Genomic DNA, 12,263 nt, shown 5'->3' with positions numbered 1-12,263 from the left:
AAAAACTGACTGGATGGCCAAGCCCAAAGAGTTGTGGTGAATGGAGTTAAATCCAGTTTGTCTGCCGGTCAGAAGTGGTCTTCCCCAGGGCTCTGTACTGGGGCTAGTTCTATTTCATATCTTTATCAATGATCTGGATGAGGGGGTTGAGTGCTCCCTCAGTAAGTTTGCAGGTGACACCAAGTTGGGCAGGAGTGTCAATCTGCTTGAGGGTAGGAAGGTTCTGCAGAGGGATCTGGACAGGCTGGAACGATGTGCCAAGGCCAATTGTGTGAGGTTCAACAAGGCCAAGTGCCGGGTCCTGCACTTGGGTCACAACAACCCCGTGCAACGCTACAGGCTTGGGGAGGAGTGGCTGGAAAGCTGCCCGGCAGAAAAGGACCTGGGGGTGTTGGCTGACAGCCGGTTGAAGATGAGCCAGGAGTGTGCCCAGGTGACCAAGAAGGCCAACGGCATCCTGGCTTGTGTCAGGAATAGTGTGGCCAGCAGGAGCAGGGAGGTGGTCGTGCCCCTGTACTCGGCACTGGTGAGGCTGCACCTGGAGTACTGTGTTCAGTTTTGGGCCCCTCACTACAAGAAGGACACTGAGTTGCTGGAGTGTGTCCAGAGAAGGGCAATGAGGATGGTGAAGAGTCTGGAGTACAAGTCTTATGAGGAGCAGCTGAGGGAACTGGAATTGTTTAGTCTGGAGAAGAGGAGGCTGAGGGGGGACCTTATTGCTCTGTACAACTACCTGAAAGGAGGTTGTAGCAAGGTGAGTTTTGGTCTCTTCTCCCAAGTGCGAAGCAATAGGACAAGAGGGAATGGCCTCAAATTGTGCAAGGGGAGGTTTAGATTGGGTATTAGCAAAAATTTCTTCACCAGAAGGGTTCTTCAGCACTGGCACAGGCTGCCAAGGGAAGTGGTGGAGTCACCATCCCTGAAGGTATTTAAAAGACATGGCACCTAGGGACTTGGTTTAATGGTGGACTTGGCAGTGTTGGGTTTATGGTTGGACTTGATGGTCTTACGGGTCTTTTCCAATCTAAATAATTCTACAATTCTAAGAAAGGGTTATCACATACTAAGAAGACAGGAATATGCACTAAACTCCCATATATAGAGGAACAGTCTTCAGACTGAAGAAACATTTGCAAATTCGGAAAATCTGTAACTGACATTATCAGTAATACCTTTATTCACTTAAAGTAGCATATGTATTTATGATAGTCTTTAATTACCTGATCAGATACTGTTGTGGTGTTTAGCTTCTTTTTCCCATCTGACTTCCTTCTCAGTGCTCAGGGGTTAGCACAGAAGGGCAGCATCTGACCTACCGGTTTCCAAACTTTCCAGGTGTCGTAGTTGCAGCCTCAGTGTTAGGGGTTTTTTTTCATTACTGCATATTTGTATTTAGTTTCTTTAAGCTTTCAGAAAACAGTATTGCAAGTTTAAACCTCTTCTGCTTTACCTGTTGTTCTATTATGGATTGTAAATGTGGTTGCTTTTTTCCCAAACCTTCTTCCCCTGTACTCTTGAGAAGACTTTTCCAAGTGTAACTACCTGATTTCTTTACTGTCCTACAATTTGTATTTTCTGGAACTGCTGATAGATATATATATTATTGTCTAAGGCATTCCTGCACCTGTTTGTTATTAGCAGCATTATTGACATGGTCTTAATTACTTGTTAATTATCATTGTTTTAGTGGTCCATTGACTTAAAAAAATACTTCAACCATTTTAAAATCAACGTTTATTTTGGTGTCTTTCTTTGTCATTAATAGATCCGCTTACTCTTTGTACTTTTTCCTGTTACTTATTTTTAAAAGCCTTTCTTGTTCCTGTTAACTTTTTTTACTTGTCCTGCCCTTCTGCTTCTTTTCCTTTTGCTCTGTTGATTTCTTCATTTCTCATCCAGCTTTGTCTTAACCTCCAATCCTTTGAGCAGTGTCTCAGGAAATTGTATTGACTGCTTCCTTTCATTTTATTTTTCAAAGGAAATGTAGTCTGTTGCACTTTGTTTCTAATCTTTCAAGGGCTAGTCTCCTGTTTTGCTGCAAAGAGATTCACTGTTTGCTCCCACTACACTACGTTCTCAGTTTTCCACAAAAATTCAATATTGTATTTTTCACATCAAATGGGTTATATTTGTACACTTAGCCTCAAGTCAATCTGCTCCGCACTTAGTAGTTAAATATTAGTTGGAACTGTAAATGTGTAATTAGCTAGTTTTCTAACTAAAGTACTCACTACCTTAAAACTTACTTGGTAGCATTTTTAATCGAGTAAAGTGCTTTAAAGTTGGGTTAGGTAAGGCTTAAGTAAAAATGTTAATAGCTTATAGACACTGTCATGAATATCTGCATATGTATTTTCAGTGGTCTTCCAGCAGTCATTTAACCTATTGGGCTTCCCTTCCATCTAGTTCATTTATCCTCTGTGTAGCTTGAGAATGCTGTGATAGATGGATTTGTCACTCAGGAGATATCTGGTGAGTTTTAAGCTCACTGGAGGCATAAGAAATTGCTCTGAAAGTTGGTGCAGGAATTTTTCTACTATTCTCCAGTCTTGAGGTTCAGAGGTTCAATTCCCTTCTGCGCCTTTTTTTTAAAAAAAAAAACTTTTGTGACTATACATTAACTTCCAAACAGTAACTTAGAGATCTTTGTTGGAAGTATTTTGGCATGTAATACTTACTGTCAATATCTTGTTCCCTTTCAAGCTCCACTGTGTAGATGGCACTCATGCTGTTGACTTCTATTTGATACGCAGCCTGGGAGTGTTAGCTAGCTGGTGCTTCCTATGGAACATTTCTTCTGTGTCATTGTATGTGTGTTTGCCTGCCTCTTGTATCTTTATACAGACTTTTAAGCATGTTTGATAACCTCCTTCTGTTCTTAGAAAACTGCCCATCAGTGAATGATTCTGGTAGTAATGAAAAGTGGAGAGTCCTTACTACGACAACTTAAGTGACAACTTACTGAGAAATAATTCTTGTTGATAACCTGTAATAACATCCTCACTGAAGAAGGGAGTGAGTTTCTTCGTAGTTCTTCACAATGGGTAATATAACAAATTATTGTGTCTGCTATTACTTTAAAAAAAGGGAAAGCTTGCTCTTAGAAGTCTGGTTCCTTCGTCTACTTGGTTTTTAGTTAATATCTTCTTCTGGTAACCTTTTTATCATTTCATGGGACTGTGTAAAGCAGTTCAGGAAAAGCAGGTTAATAGAAGAATATAGACTCTAAAGTGTTCTAAAAGATGTGGGTTTTGGTCCCAGTGGAGACTGACACTCCAGCCTACTTACTGTAGCTGGAATGTATTGATTTTCTTCTCCCCCATTTTAGCTGCACCACTGAATTAGGTATTGTGAAGCATCTTTCCCTGTGAAGAGAGGAAAAACTGTCATGAACTTTTTCACCTTAACAGTACAGCATTTCAAACTACACCAGATTGAATGAAGAAGTCTGTAAGGACTCTTAAAAACCTTGTAACTCAGCTCCCCATGCTCATTTCTCCCCCTTCAACAGCTGTTCCAGCAACCTTGAGAAAGTGTGATAGGTGATTGTAAGAAATTAATTTTAAAATATTTTTTCATTAAAAACAACAACAATAGTAACAAAAATCTGTGAAAACGATGCATTCCCGTGGCATGATCTCCTAAGGTTAGCAAAGTGGTCTTGTTCAGGTTTTCAGCAAGATGTTCAGTTACTGTTATAATTGGCTGATGAGTAGGTTTGGACCTAACTAGAATGCCAGTGTTCGATTTCGCAGTGTCCTCTGTGAAGATATGTCACCATTTACCCTGGCTTTAGTGACAATTTTCTAAAAAGGAAACTCGTGGGAAATCATTATGCTGTTTATATGTCTCCCTTGTTGGAGAGCATTATCCTGTGATATTTTAGCACTGTTTTCCACTGCATGATGGCATCTAGCTAAGGTTAAGGCAGAACAAGTCCCTTTGCAATTTTGTGACTATATTTTACTTGCTGAAGGAGAAAAGATAACCAACAATTAAGTATTTCAGATGTCACTGAAAGAACATGTGCAACTAATCAATGACATCCTTAGGGAACATGATTTTATGAAACTGATAGGGTAGAAAAATTGGGATTTTTGTGATTTGTGTTACATAATAGTAACTGCACCCTTTTGATGAAAAAGACATTTCTGCTGATGTAAACATCAGGCTTTCCCTAGTGTGTTTGTGTTTGTTTTTTTTTTATCCTGAAGCACGGAGTAGTTCATTAAAGTGTGACAGTAACAGATAAACACCCTTTACGATTTTCTAAGAAAGTATGGCGCTTATACTCTTAGTTCAGCTGAAATCAATGAGTTTGCAAAAATGTATTTCTGGAGTCATTTCCCAAATCACTTGCCAGAGTTTGCGTTAGGTGTTTTAGTTTTGGGGTTTTTTCTAATTTATTTTAAGAAGGGAATACACATGCTGTTTTTTTTCTTAAATTAGTCTGCTTAGAACTCTGGGGCCCACATTTGAAACTCATTGCTATGGTCTTGGTAGAATTCAGATGTACTAGAAATTCACATTACTAACACACTAATTGTGAGTTTTTATTTCTTTGAAAATATATGTCTTTAAGTTTCTGATTGCAGAGGAAACAAGGTAGCAGTCATGTTTACAGGCCAATGTCATCTATTCACTTGAACAAAGGCTACAGTTGAGCACATTATATCACAAATTACAGATAGTAATTTAGAGACTTTACCTGCTGGTTCCTTTTCTGCTCAGCTGTTACTTAAAGATAAGCAAGTTTGCAAAATACGTATTCCTTACAAGTTTTCAGTCAGAAGTCAAAAATCTGTTGTGTTATGGGTTTTTCCAGGTAAATTAAGCCAATTACAGTAACATTTCTAATGCAAGAGTATTTTTTTTTGAAAAAACTTAAATAGGAAGTTGAGAATGCTTACATTTTTCTCTAGACACCCACTTTGGGCCACCACTAGAGGTAGGAAATACATCTAGGCAGACATACCTAATCCAGTGTGGATGGGGGTATTTTTTGTTGTTGTTCACAATTTTTTTTTCTCTTTTCCTTTGGTTTCTACCAGCTTTATTAAACAGCCGGATAATGTGCTGGCCCTTTTTTGTATCAAAGCCAGTGAAGTCAAGCCAGAAGATAATTTGCCCACTTATTGGTATAATTAATTTGTACCTTCAATTATTTTGCAATTCCTTAAAATTCATGTCACATTACATCAGTTGAAAAATCCTCCTTTGTTCAATGCAGTCATTCCTCGCTTTGTAAAATTCTGGAAATAAAATTCCCAATGAACAGAGGTGGCATCCAAAATAGAGTACCGTGCATGCAAAATTGCCTTTGCTTCTCTGCAAATTCTACATTTTCAAGTTTATTGATCACCAAAGCGGAGTTATTGACAGTTAACAAACTATATGGATTAACACACGAAGACAGATGCTGTTTGCTTACGTCTTTTTGTGGAATATATTTGGTTGGGGCAGGCTAAGCAAGGCTTGGTTTGACTTGATTCAGGTCGTGAAAAAAAACTAAAAAAAATAGAATGAGATATTAATCTGGAGTGAGTGGAAGTAGAAACAGAGAAGTTTGTAAGAGCTGTCGGGAGTTTTCCTTTTGTACAGTGATGTAGCCTTCTCTTCTTCCGTGACAATCACTGTTCCGTTCAGCAGCCTCGGCAGGCAGCCCAGCTGTTGAAAAAAGCTGTCGGAAGGTGTAAGTATGAGGTTGCATGTAAGCATTGGATGCCCTTAAACATCTTTATACAACTTTGTGCAGTTCTTCGTTGCATATAATTAGTAATATGATTTTATTTGAGCAAATCATATGGATTGTTATGCAATTCACGCACCCTCTGAATATGCATCCACCTCCATTCCTCCTTCTGTGCATAGCCTGAATGCAGAACAGGGTAAATTTTGCAGCAGCACAGTGCTGATTTTGCAGAATGCAAACGAAGTGGCATTTTTTAATGCAGCATCTTCATACAGAGGTGAACTGAAAGGCTTAACACTTGCCAAGATTTCAGACCTCCCTGTTAGTTACATCCATTAAAATCTAGAACAGAGAAGTTCAAAAGCTGCATTTTTCCCCTGTTCTTTTTTGCAAACTTGTTAGTGATGGCCTCAGCTGTTGAAGAAATGTAGACTCTGAATTCAGATTTGCAAACGTAACATAAAAAAGAACACGTTATCAAATATCTTGGTTTTCAAATATGATTCTCTCTTTTAAGCCTATGCATGTCTTACATAATTTTTACACTAACTGGGTTTTTGTTACACAAATAACCAAACCATTTGCTATAAAACCTGACGTAACATCTCGATGACCTCGAGATATCTCTTCTAACCTAATTATTTTTGTGATCCTGTTATCCTCTACATACCATTGCGTCTCCCTAGTGATATTGTAATGTGAAAGAATACACATGCAGGAACGAGTTACCTCCTGAATGTGAGCAGAGTAATGTTTCTTCCCAGCACCAGTCTTGTTTCTTATCTGGGTTTGTTTCTTCTAACTTACAGTGTGAAAATGAACAGGGTGAACATGGATAGCTTTACTTGTACAAGCCATTTTATTTATAAATCTAGTGAAGTTTCTTCCATGCATACATTCACTCCGGATCAGGCTTTTATGAAGGAAAGCTCTTTAGGGAAGAGCTTGTGGCTTTCATTTGCATGTGAAGTATGTGTGTCATCAGGATGTATGGCAGTATGAACAGTAAATAACTAACGGCTTAATCTTTCAGGTGAGACAATGGCTGAGTTTATGAACTGTTTTGTTTGCCTCATGAAAATTAAAGATCAGGGGTTATTTTTGGACTGCTTCTATGAAACTGTCAGAGATCTATTGTTTCCTTTAAAAATCATTCTTTCATGATGAAGATGCACCTAAGCCTCTCATTTATTTGCTACATATTTTTAAGTGTACTTGTAATTGATTTACTGAAGATTGTAAATCATCTCATCAATGGAAAAACAAAGGAGAACAGAGTCCGGCCATTATGTCATTGCTGTGGAAGAATGTGACAGGCCTAGCCAGCCGCTCTTTGGTCAGAGCTTTGTCATCAGGAGTCACAGCACAGATATGAGAAGTACGTTGTAAGCTGATCTGTCAAGCCAAGCAAAGAGTTTCCCTCGTTAGCGTTTACCAATGCAAGCATTAATAAAATTGCACAAAGTGGAGACTTCCTTCTTCCACTGATGTGCCAGACAGAAGTCTTCTGTGAGATGAATGTAAAAGCACTGAGCTGAAGCTGCTTTATGTTTTAAATAAACAGAATTTTATTCACAAATGAGCGTGTCAATAACTTAGTTCCAGAATCAGACATCGCTGCTTGAGAGGCATCTAGCTTGGCACCAGTGATGGCAGGTGAAAAAGAATGTAGTGGCATAAGCTGAATGTGTTTATATGTGATTCATTAAGAACTGTGGTTTTTGTATTGAAATGAAGCACTCCAAAATAGAGAAGAATTCAAAAGTGTTGCAAGTGGGAAATGCTTTGAATAAAAGTGTGTGACAGCTAAAATATTACAAAATCTTGGTTTTCTATTGTGCGTGGTTTTTTTTTTGTAGACAGTCATTCTAGAAAATGAAGAGCTCCCTAAAATATTTCTTGATTTCCTGAACGTCCGCCACGTACCTGCCTTGCCAAAAGCAGAAAGCTGTGGGTAAGCTCTCATCTACTGAAAGATACATGGAGGCCAAAAGGCCTATATCCACTCAGCGCTGATGCAATTCCATTGACTTAAAATGGTCTTGCTGCCAACTCTAACACTGTAAAATAAATGGGCATTAGGTTCATGTTAAATATGTTTATATATCCCCAAAAAGTGGTAAAATAAATCCAGCCTGTTCAAAGACAGAAGTGAAGTTTAATGTAATATTCTTGGAAAGCAAAGGAGAGTTTAGATGAGAAAAATATGATTTTCTCATAGATCTTGAGGTACCTACTGAAATGTAAGAAATTCATAAACACTCACTAAAGTTGTATAGAAAGCCTTTGCATGTGTTCTATGGTCACAGTATCTGCACAAAATAGAAGTTAATTCTGTGATCTTTTATGATCTCCATGTGTTTGAAAATGGGGTCTTTCACCTTTCTGATGACATCTACCCCAGTGGCCCCATTGCCCTTCCCCTGGGAAGCCTTCTTCATCAGGGTGGGAGAAGGGAATCTTGGTACGATAAGTGTAACAACTACAGAAATACCCAAAACAGTGTAACTGGAAGCTCTGTTACCACCTGCTGCCATAAGCTTTGTAGGGAGAATAATTTCTTGTGCTGTGCAAGCTGATGTAGTGGACAGTCCAGCAGCATTACCAGAACTTGCTCCCCAGAAAGCTACGTGGCCCTTTTCCACTTTGGGGCAGCTATGTAGATCTGCAGTGGAATGAGGGCAAGTTGAAAAAAGTGGAGATGATTCTGAGGCCCTCTTACACTCAGAGGTGTCTGTGGCCTAGGGCAGTCTCCAGAGCGATTCAGAATCTAACAGGCTTGTGGTTCTCACTTGTAATTGATGACATCAGCCAGTAACCTCTGTGGGACTGTACCCCATCACTTCACAGATAGGTGGACAGATGTGCTTGTGAATCTGTTACAGTAAAACGGATGCTGCCATTTCCACATGGTGGTGAAATGACGCTGTCTCCCACACTGATTTCATCACACTGCATTATGCAGCTACTGACCAGTAAAATGTTGCTCCCTTTGGTGGTTTGTAAAGGATTTGGGTTTTTTTTTTAATTATAGAGTTAATTTTGTTGTAACCAAAGTTTCCTCTCACTTTACTTGCAGCTCTTTTGATGAAACAGAATCTGAAGAATCAAGGTGAGCTTGATTCCTACTCTTTCTAGGATACCACATTAATAAACTACTTGAACTTGTTGGCGTTTACTGTACTTGTTCCTTGCAGTTGACAAAATAGCAGTAGTTTGGCATTAAAACTAGATGTGTTTGTTAAATTTTATGTCTAGTTCACATCAGCTGTGCTATATCCATCCGTTTGTAGTGTGAAATGAGCATCCTTATGCTTGTATTGAGAAATTCCTTACAAAACCCTGATAGAACACTGCTACCTCTGAAATATTTCTGGGAATGTTTTTCACCCATTGAAATGTATTTTTCATAGCATGAAGGTTTAGCAGAAGGAATTAGAGATTCGGGTTCTCCCCTACTTGGACGTGATGATCTTAGAGGTCTCTTCCAACCTGAATGATTCTATGCGCATTTGGTACAGCTTTGTATGTAAGTGGTCACGCTGCTTGGCACATCTACGTACAGAGCAGAGCAGAGAGGGCTGGTGCTGGCTGGGGGAGGATGTCTCTACCATCACCAGGGTGGGAGACAGCCCTGTGAGGGGTCTCCAAGGACCTTCTCCCCATGGGTGAGGTGTAGAGCAACCGCTTCAGTGGCTGGAAGAGTGTGGTGAAATTCTGAGTCTGTTTGGTGGCCTGAAGAGCCTGTAGACCATGGAGCCTGGCCATAGGAGCAGCCCACATTACACCGATACAAAACAGCAGAGCAGGACCAGGGTCTCAAAGCCAGCTGCAAGCCGCCCCTCCTGGATGCAGCCCCTTCATCTCCAACATCATGTTGACAGTTTCACGGTGTGGCTGAGGAGCGGCGAGCTTTGGTCCCAGGAGATAGACCCTGCCCTTCTTGGGCAGCACTGGCGTGCAGAAACACACCAGCATGGCTCCTGTGCGGCTCCGCCACCTTGCTTTATCAAAGCTAGTTTGTAGAATATTCTGTTTGCTGTCCCTTGATACTGACATCCCTGTTCTTGACCTTTCCAGCAAACTGTCCCACCAGCCTGTGCTGCTGTTCCTAAGGGATCCATATGTCTTGCCTAAAGCCAACGGTAATCAAACCTGTCATCTGTTAACAGTGCTTTACTGATCTGACCCTGCACCGCATAAACCACATTATTATTAATACCGACCTAGTCAAATGACAGTGGTCCAAAATCTAATAACCTGCCAATAAAATGATAGTTCTTGTGTAAGAAACCATTAAAACACTAAGTGGGGTGGGTGATTTATAAAAGCGTGGGATCTTCTCCCCCAGTTGTTCCCTCAGACAAACCTGCTGAGAATTCAAATCAAAAGATGAAGAACATTGCTTTTCTTGTTGTTGACCCTTTGGGCTGTTTTGCTTGAAGGATTTGAACTTAGAGGCGCAGCCCTTTGTAAGTGCTTTTTCACTAAACACCAGTCGATCTGCTGCAAGCATGTTTGTATTTCCATTTGGATTATTACTGTGTAATTGATGTGTTTCACAGGACTTTTACGTTAGCCTTCATCTTTTAATACATGGGTCAAAAGAGTGTTTGAAATAGCTTGTTATAAACCCTTATTTCTTTGCATTATTAATTCAGAGAACTTACCCTCTGTCTTAAATTAAATGTGTGCAGGTAAAAATATACCATTTTAGTAGTGTGTTCCTCCTGGTTTTGTCATTTTGCTTGTTTACACTGTTACTTCTACTAAATTTTGTATTAAAAATGTTGTTTGTTTTCAAGCGAGAGTTTTCTCCCAGAGCTGCAAATTTTTTTTTTTTTTAATGTGGTATTTTGTTTGATTTTACAAAATACTGTCCTCAAATCAAGAGTCAGGTTCTTGAGCTGCCTTGAAAATCATGAAATTTTTAAGAGTAAATTTAGGGAAGAACACTTATCTGCTTGGAGTTTCTTAGCCAATGAAGTATACTTCCTTGAGATTTTCTCAAGGTGTTTATAAGTGCCTAAAGGGAGGGTGTGAAGAAGACAAAGCTAGGCTCTTTTTAGTGGTACACAGTGGCAGGACAGGAGCATCAGGAAAAACTCTGTCGCTGTGAGGGTGACCGAGCCCTGGCACAGGTTGCCCGGAGATGTAGTGGAGTCTCTGTCCTTGGAGATACTCAGAAGCTGCCTGGACGTGGTCCTGGGCAACCAGCTCTAGGTGTCCCTGCTTGAGCAGGTGTTGGAACAGATGACCACCATTTGTCTCTTCCAGCTGCAACTGTTCTGTGATTCTGTTGTTTTTTCAAGCTGTTTTTCAAAACCATTGGGACTAGACTCGTGTGTTGTGAGAGGGTTAAATAGTCTCTCTTGCAAGCAATGTCCACTCCAGCTATTAGTATGGCCCAACACTATCGACCCTATGGAGTCTTACTGAACTTACAGTTGTGGTTCTAGAGCGAAACAGTGAGTGCAGAGGTCCTGTGTGACCAGGGTCCACATTAGAAGACCCGTTACAGGGTCGTGTGGTTTTTACTTGGACTTGGCACTAGTCTGGTCAGGCAGGCTGAATGCCCGTTTGAGGCTGGAGTGCAAATCACAAAGTCGATGAACTGAAGCACAGCAATGGGAGATGGTTGCTTCACAAGGTCACTCCTGACCCAAGTGACAACAGTGATGCAGCAGCACCCACAGTTACCTCTGTCTAAAAGCTGGTCCAGATGCTGCCTAGAGTGAGCCATATTGTACGTCTTAATCTTACTGTTTAATGCTCCTCTTAATTGCAAACTTGGATGCCACGAGAGCAGGGTGTAAACTATGAACATCATTTAATTCCATACCATTCCTGAGAGAGAAAATGGATTTCACATACAGTTACCCTGAAAAATTAAGACAGTGCTAAATGTTCCCAGCCCACATGGAAGGTTTTGCTGTAAGACTTCCATTCAAGATTTTGCAGTTGTGTGATGATATTTATCTTCCTCTCTTAACGTGTACTCCAAGTAAGGCTAAGCTTCCTTTTCTTGAAATCATTAGGAACTTTATAATGAATGTTGTAACTACTCTTTTAAGTAGTGCTTTGCTTGGATTAAGATAAAAGCCTCTTCTAATGCGTGACATGTTGAAGTATTAAGTAGGCCTCATTAATGACATCTGAAACAAAGGACTCTTCAGGCTTTTGCCACGTCGTTTTTTGGCCTTGACACACAATATTTAGAATTTCATATGGCAGGTGAATATTCTTTGTATTTGAAGACCCTAAAACATAAAACTCATTTGCAAGTTGTTCTTTAACTTAATGAATTAAAACACAAATTAGAATGTGAGTTGTAGTTTATAAAAGGAAGAAGAAAACCAAGTTGTAAGTCTAGAGGCTCTGCTAGCTGATTCGAGTCTACTTAGAAAGAAACAAAGTTTTTACACAACTACCATTGTCTTTAATTCTTCTTCCCTTTTAGTTTGCAGCACAGAGAAAATAGAGATGAGCTTTCTAAAATTTTCTATCTCAGATCGGTTCTTTCTTTGATAGACTGATTCCTTTGTAAAAAGCAGCCAAGGTTGTTCAAACT

General features: G+C 39.9%; 1 protein-coding gene across 2 annotated transcripts in view; it reads left to right on the top strand.

The window, feature by feature from the left end:
• SNX24 (sorting nexin 24) overlaps positions 1 to 12,263 on the top strand; it is a 100,697-nt gene that overhangs the window by 85,256 nt on the left and 3,178 nt on the right. For both annotated transcript variants that reach the window (XM_075411193.1, XM_075411192.1), the window contains 3 exons: positions 7,552 to 7,646; positions 8,772 to 8,804; positions 9,773 to 9,837. In XM_075411193.1, the coding sequence (XP_075267308.1) occupies positions 7,552 to 7,646; positions 8,772 to 8,804; positions 9,773 to 9,837 (193 nt within the window). The remainder of the gene's footprint in view (positions 1 to 7,551; positions 7,647 to 8,771; positions 8,805 to 9,772; positions 9,838 to 12,263) is intronic.

This window comes from Opisthocomus hoazin, chromosome Z (assembly GCF_030867145.1).
Source record: "Opisthocomus hoazin isolate bOpiHoa1 chromosome Z, bOpiHoa1.hap1, whole genome shotgun sequence".
Lineage (NCBI taxonomy): Eukaryota > Metazoa > Chordata > Aves > Opisthocomiformes > Opisthocomidae > Opisthocomus > Opisthocomus hoazin.
This window is presented reverse-complemented; position numbering and strand designations above follow the sequence as displayed.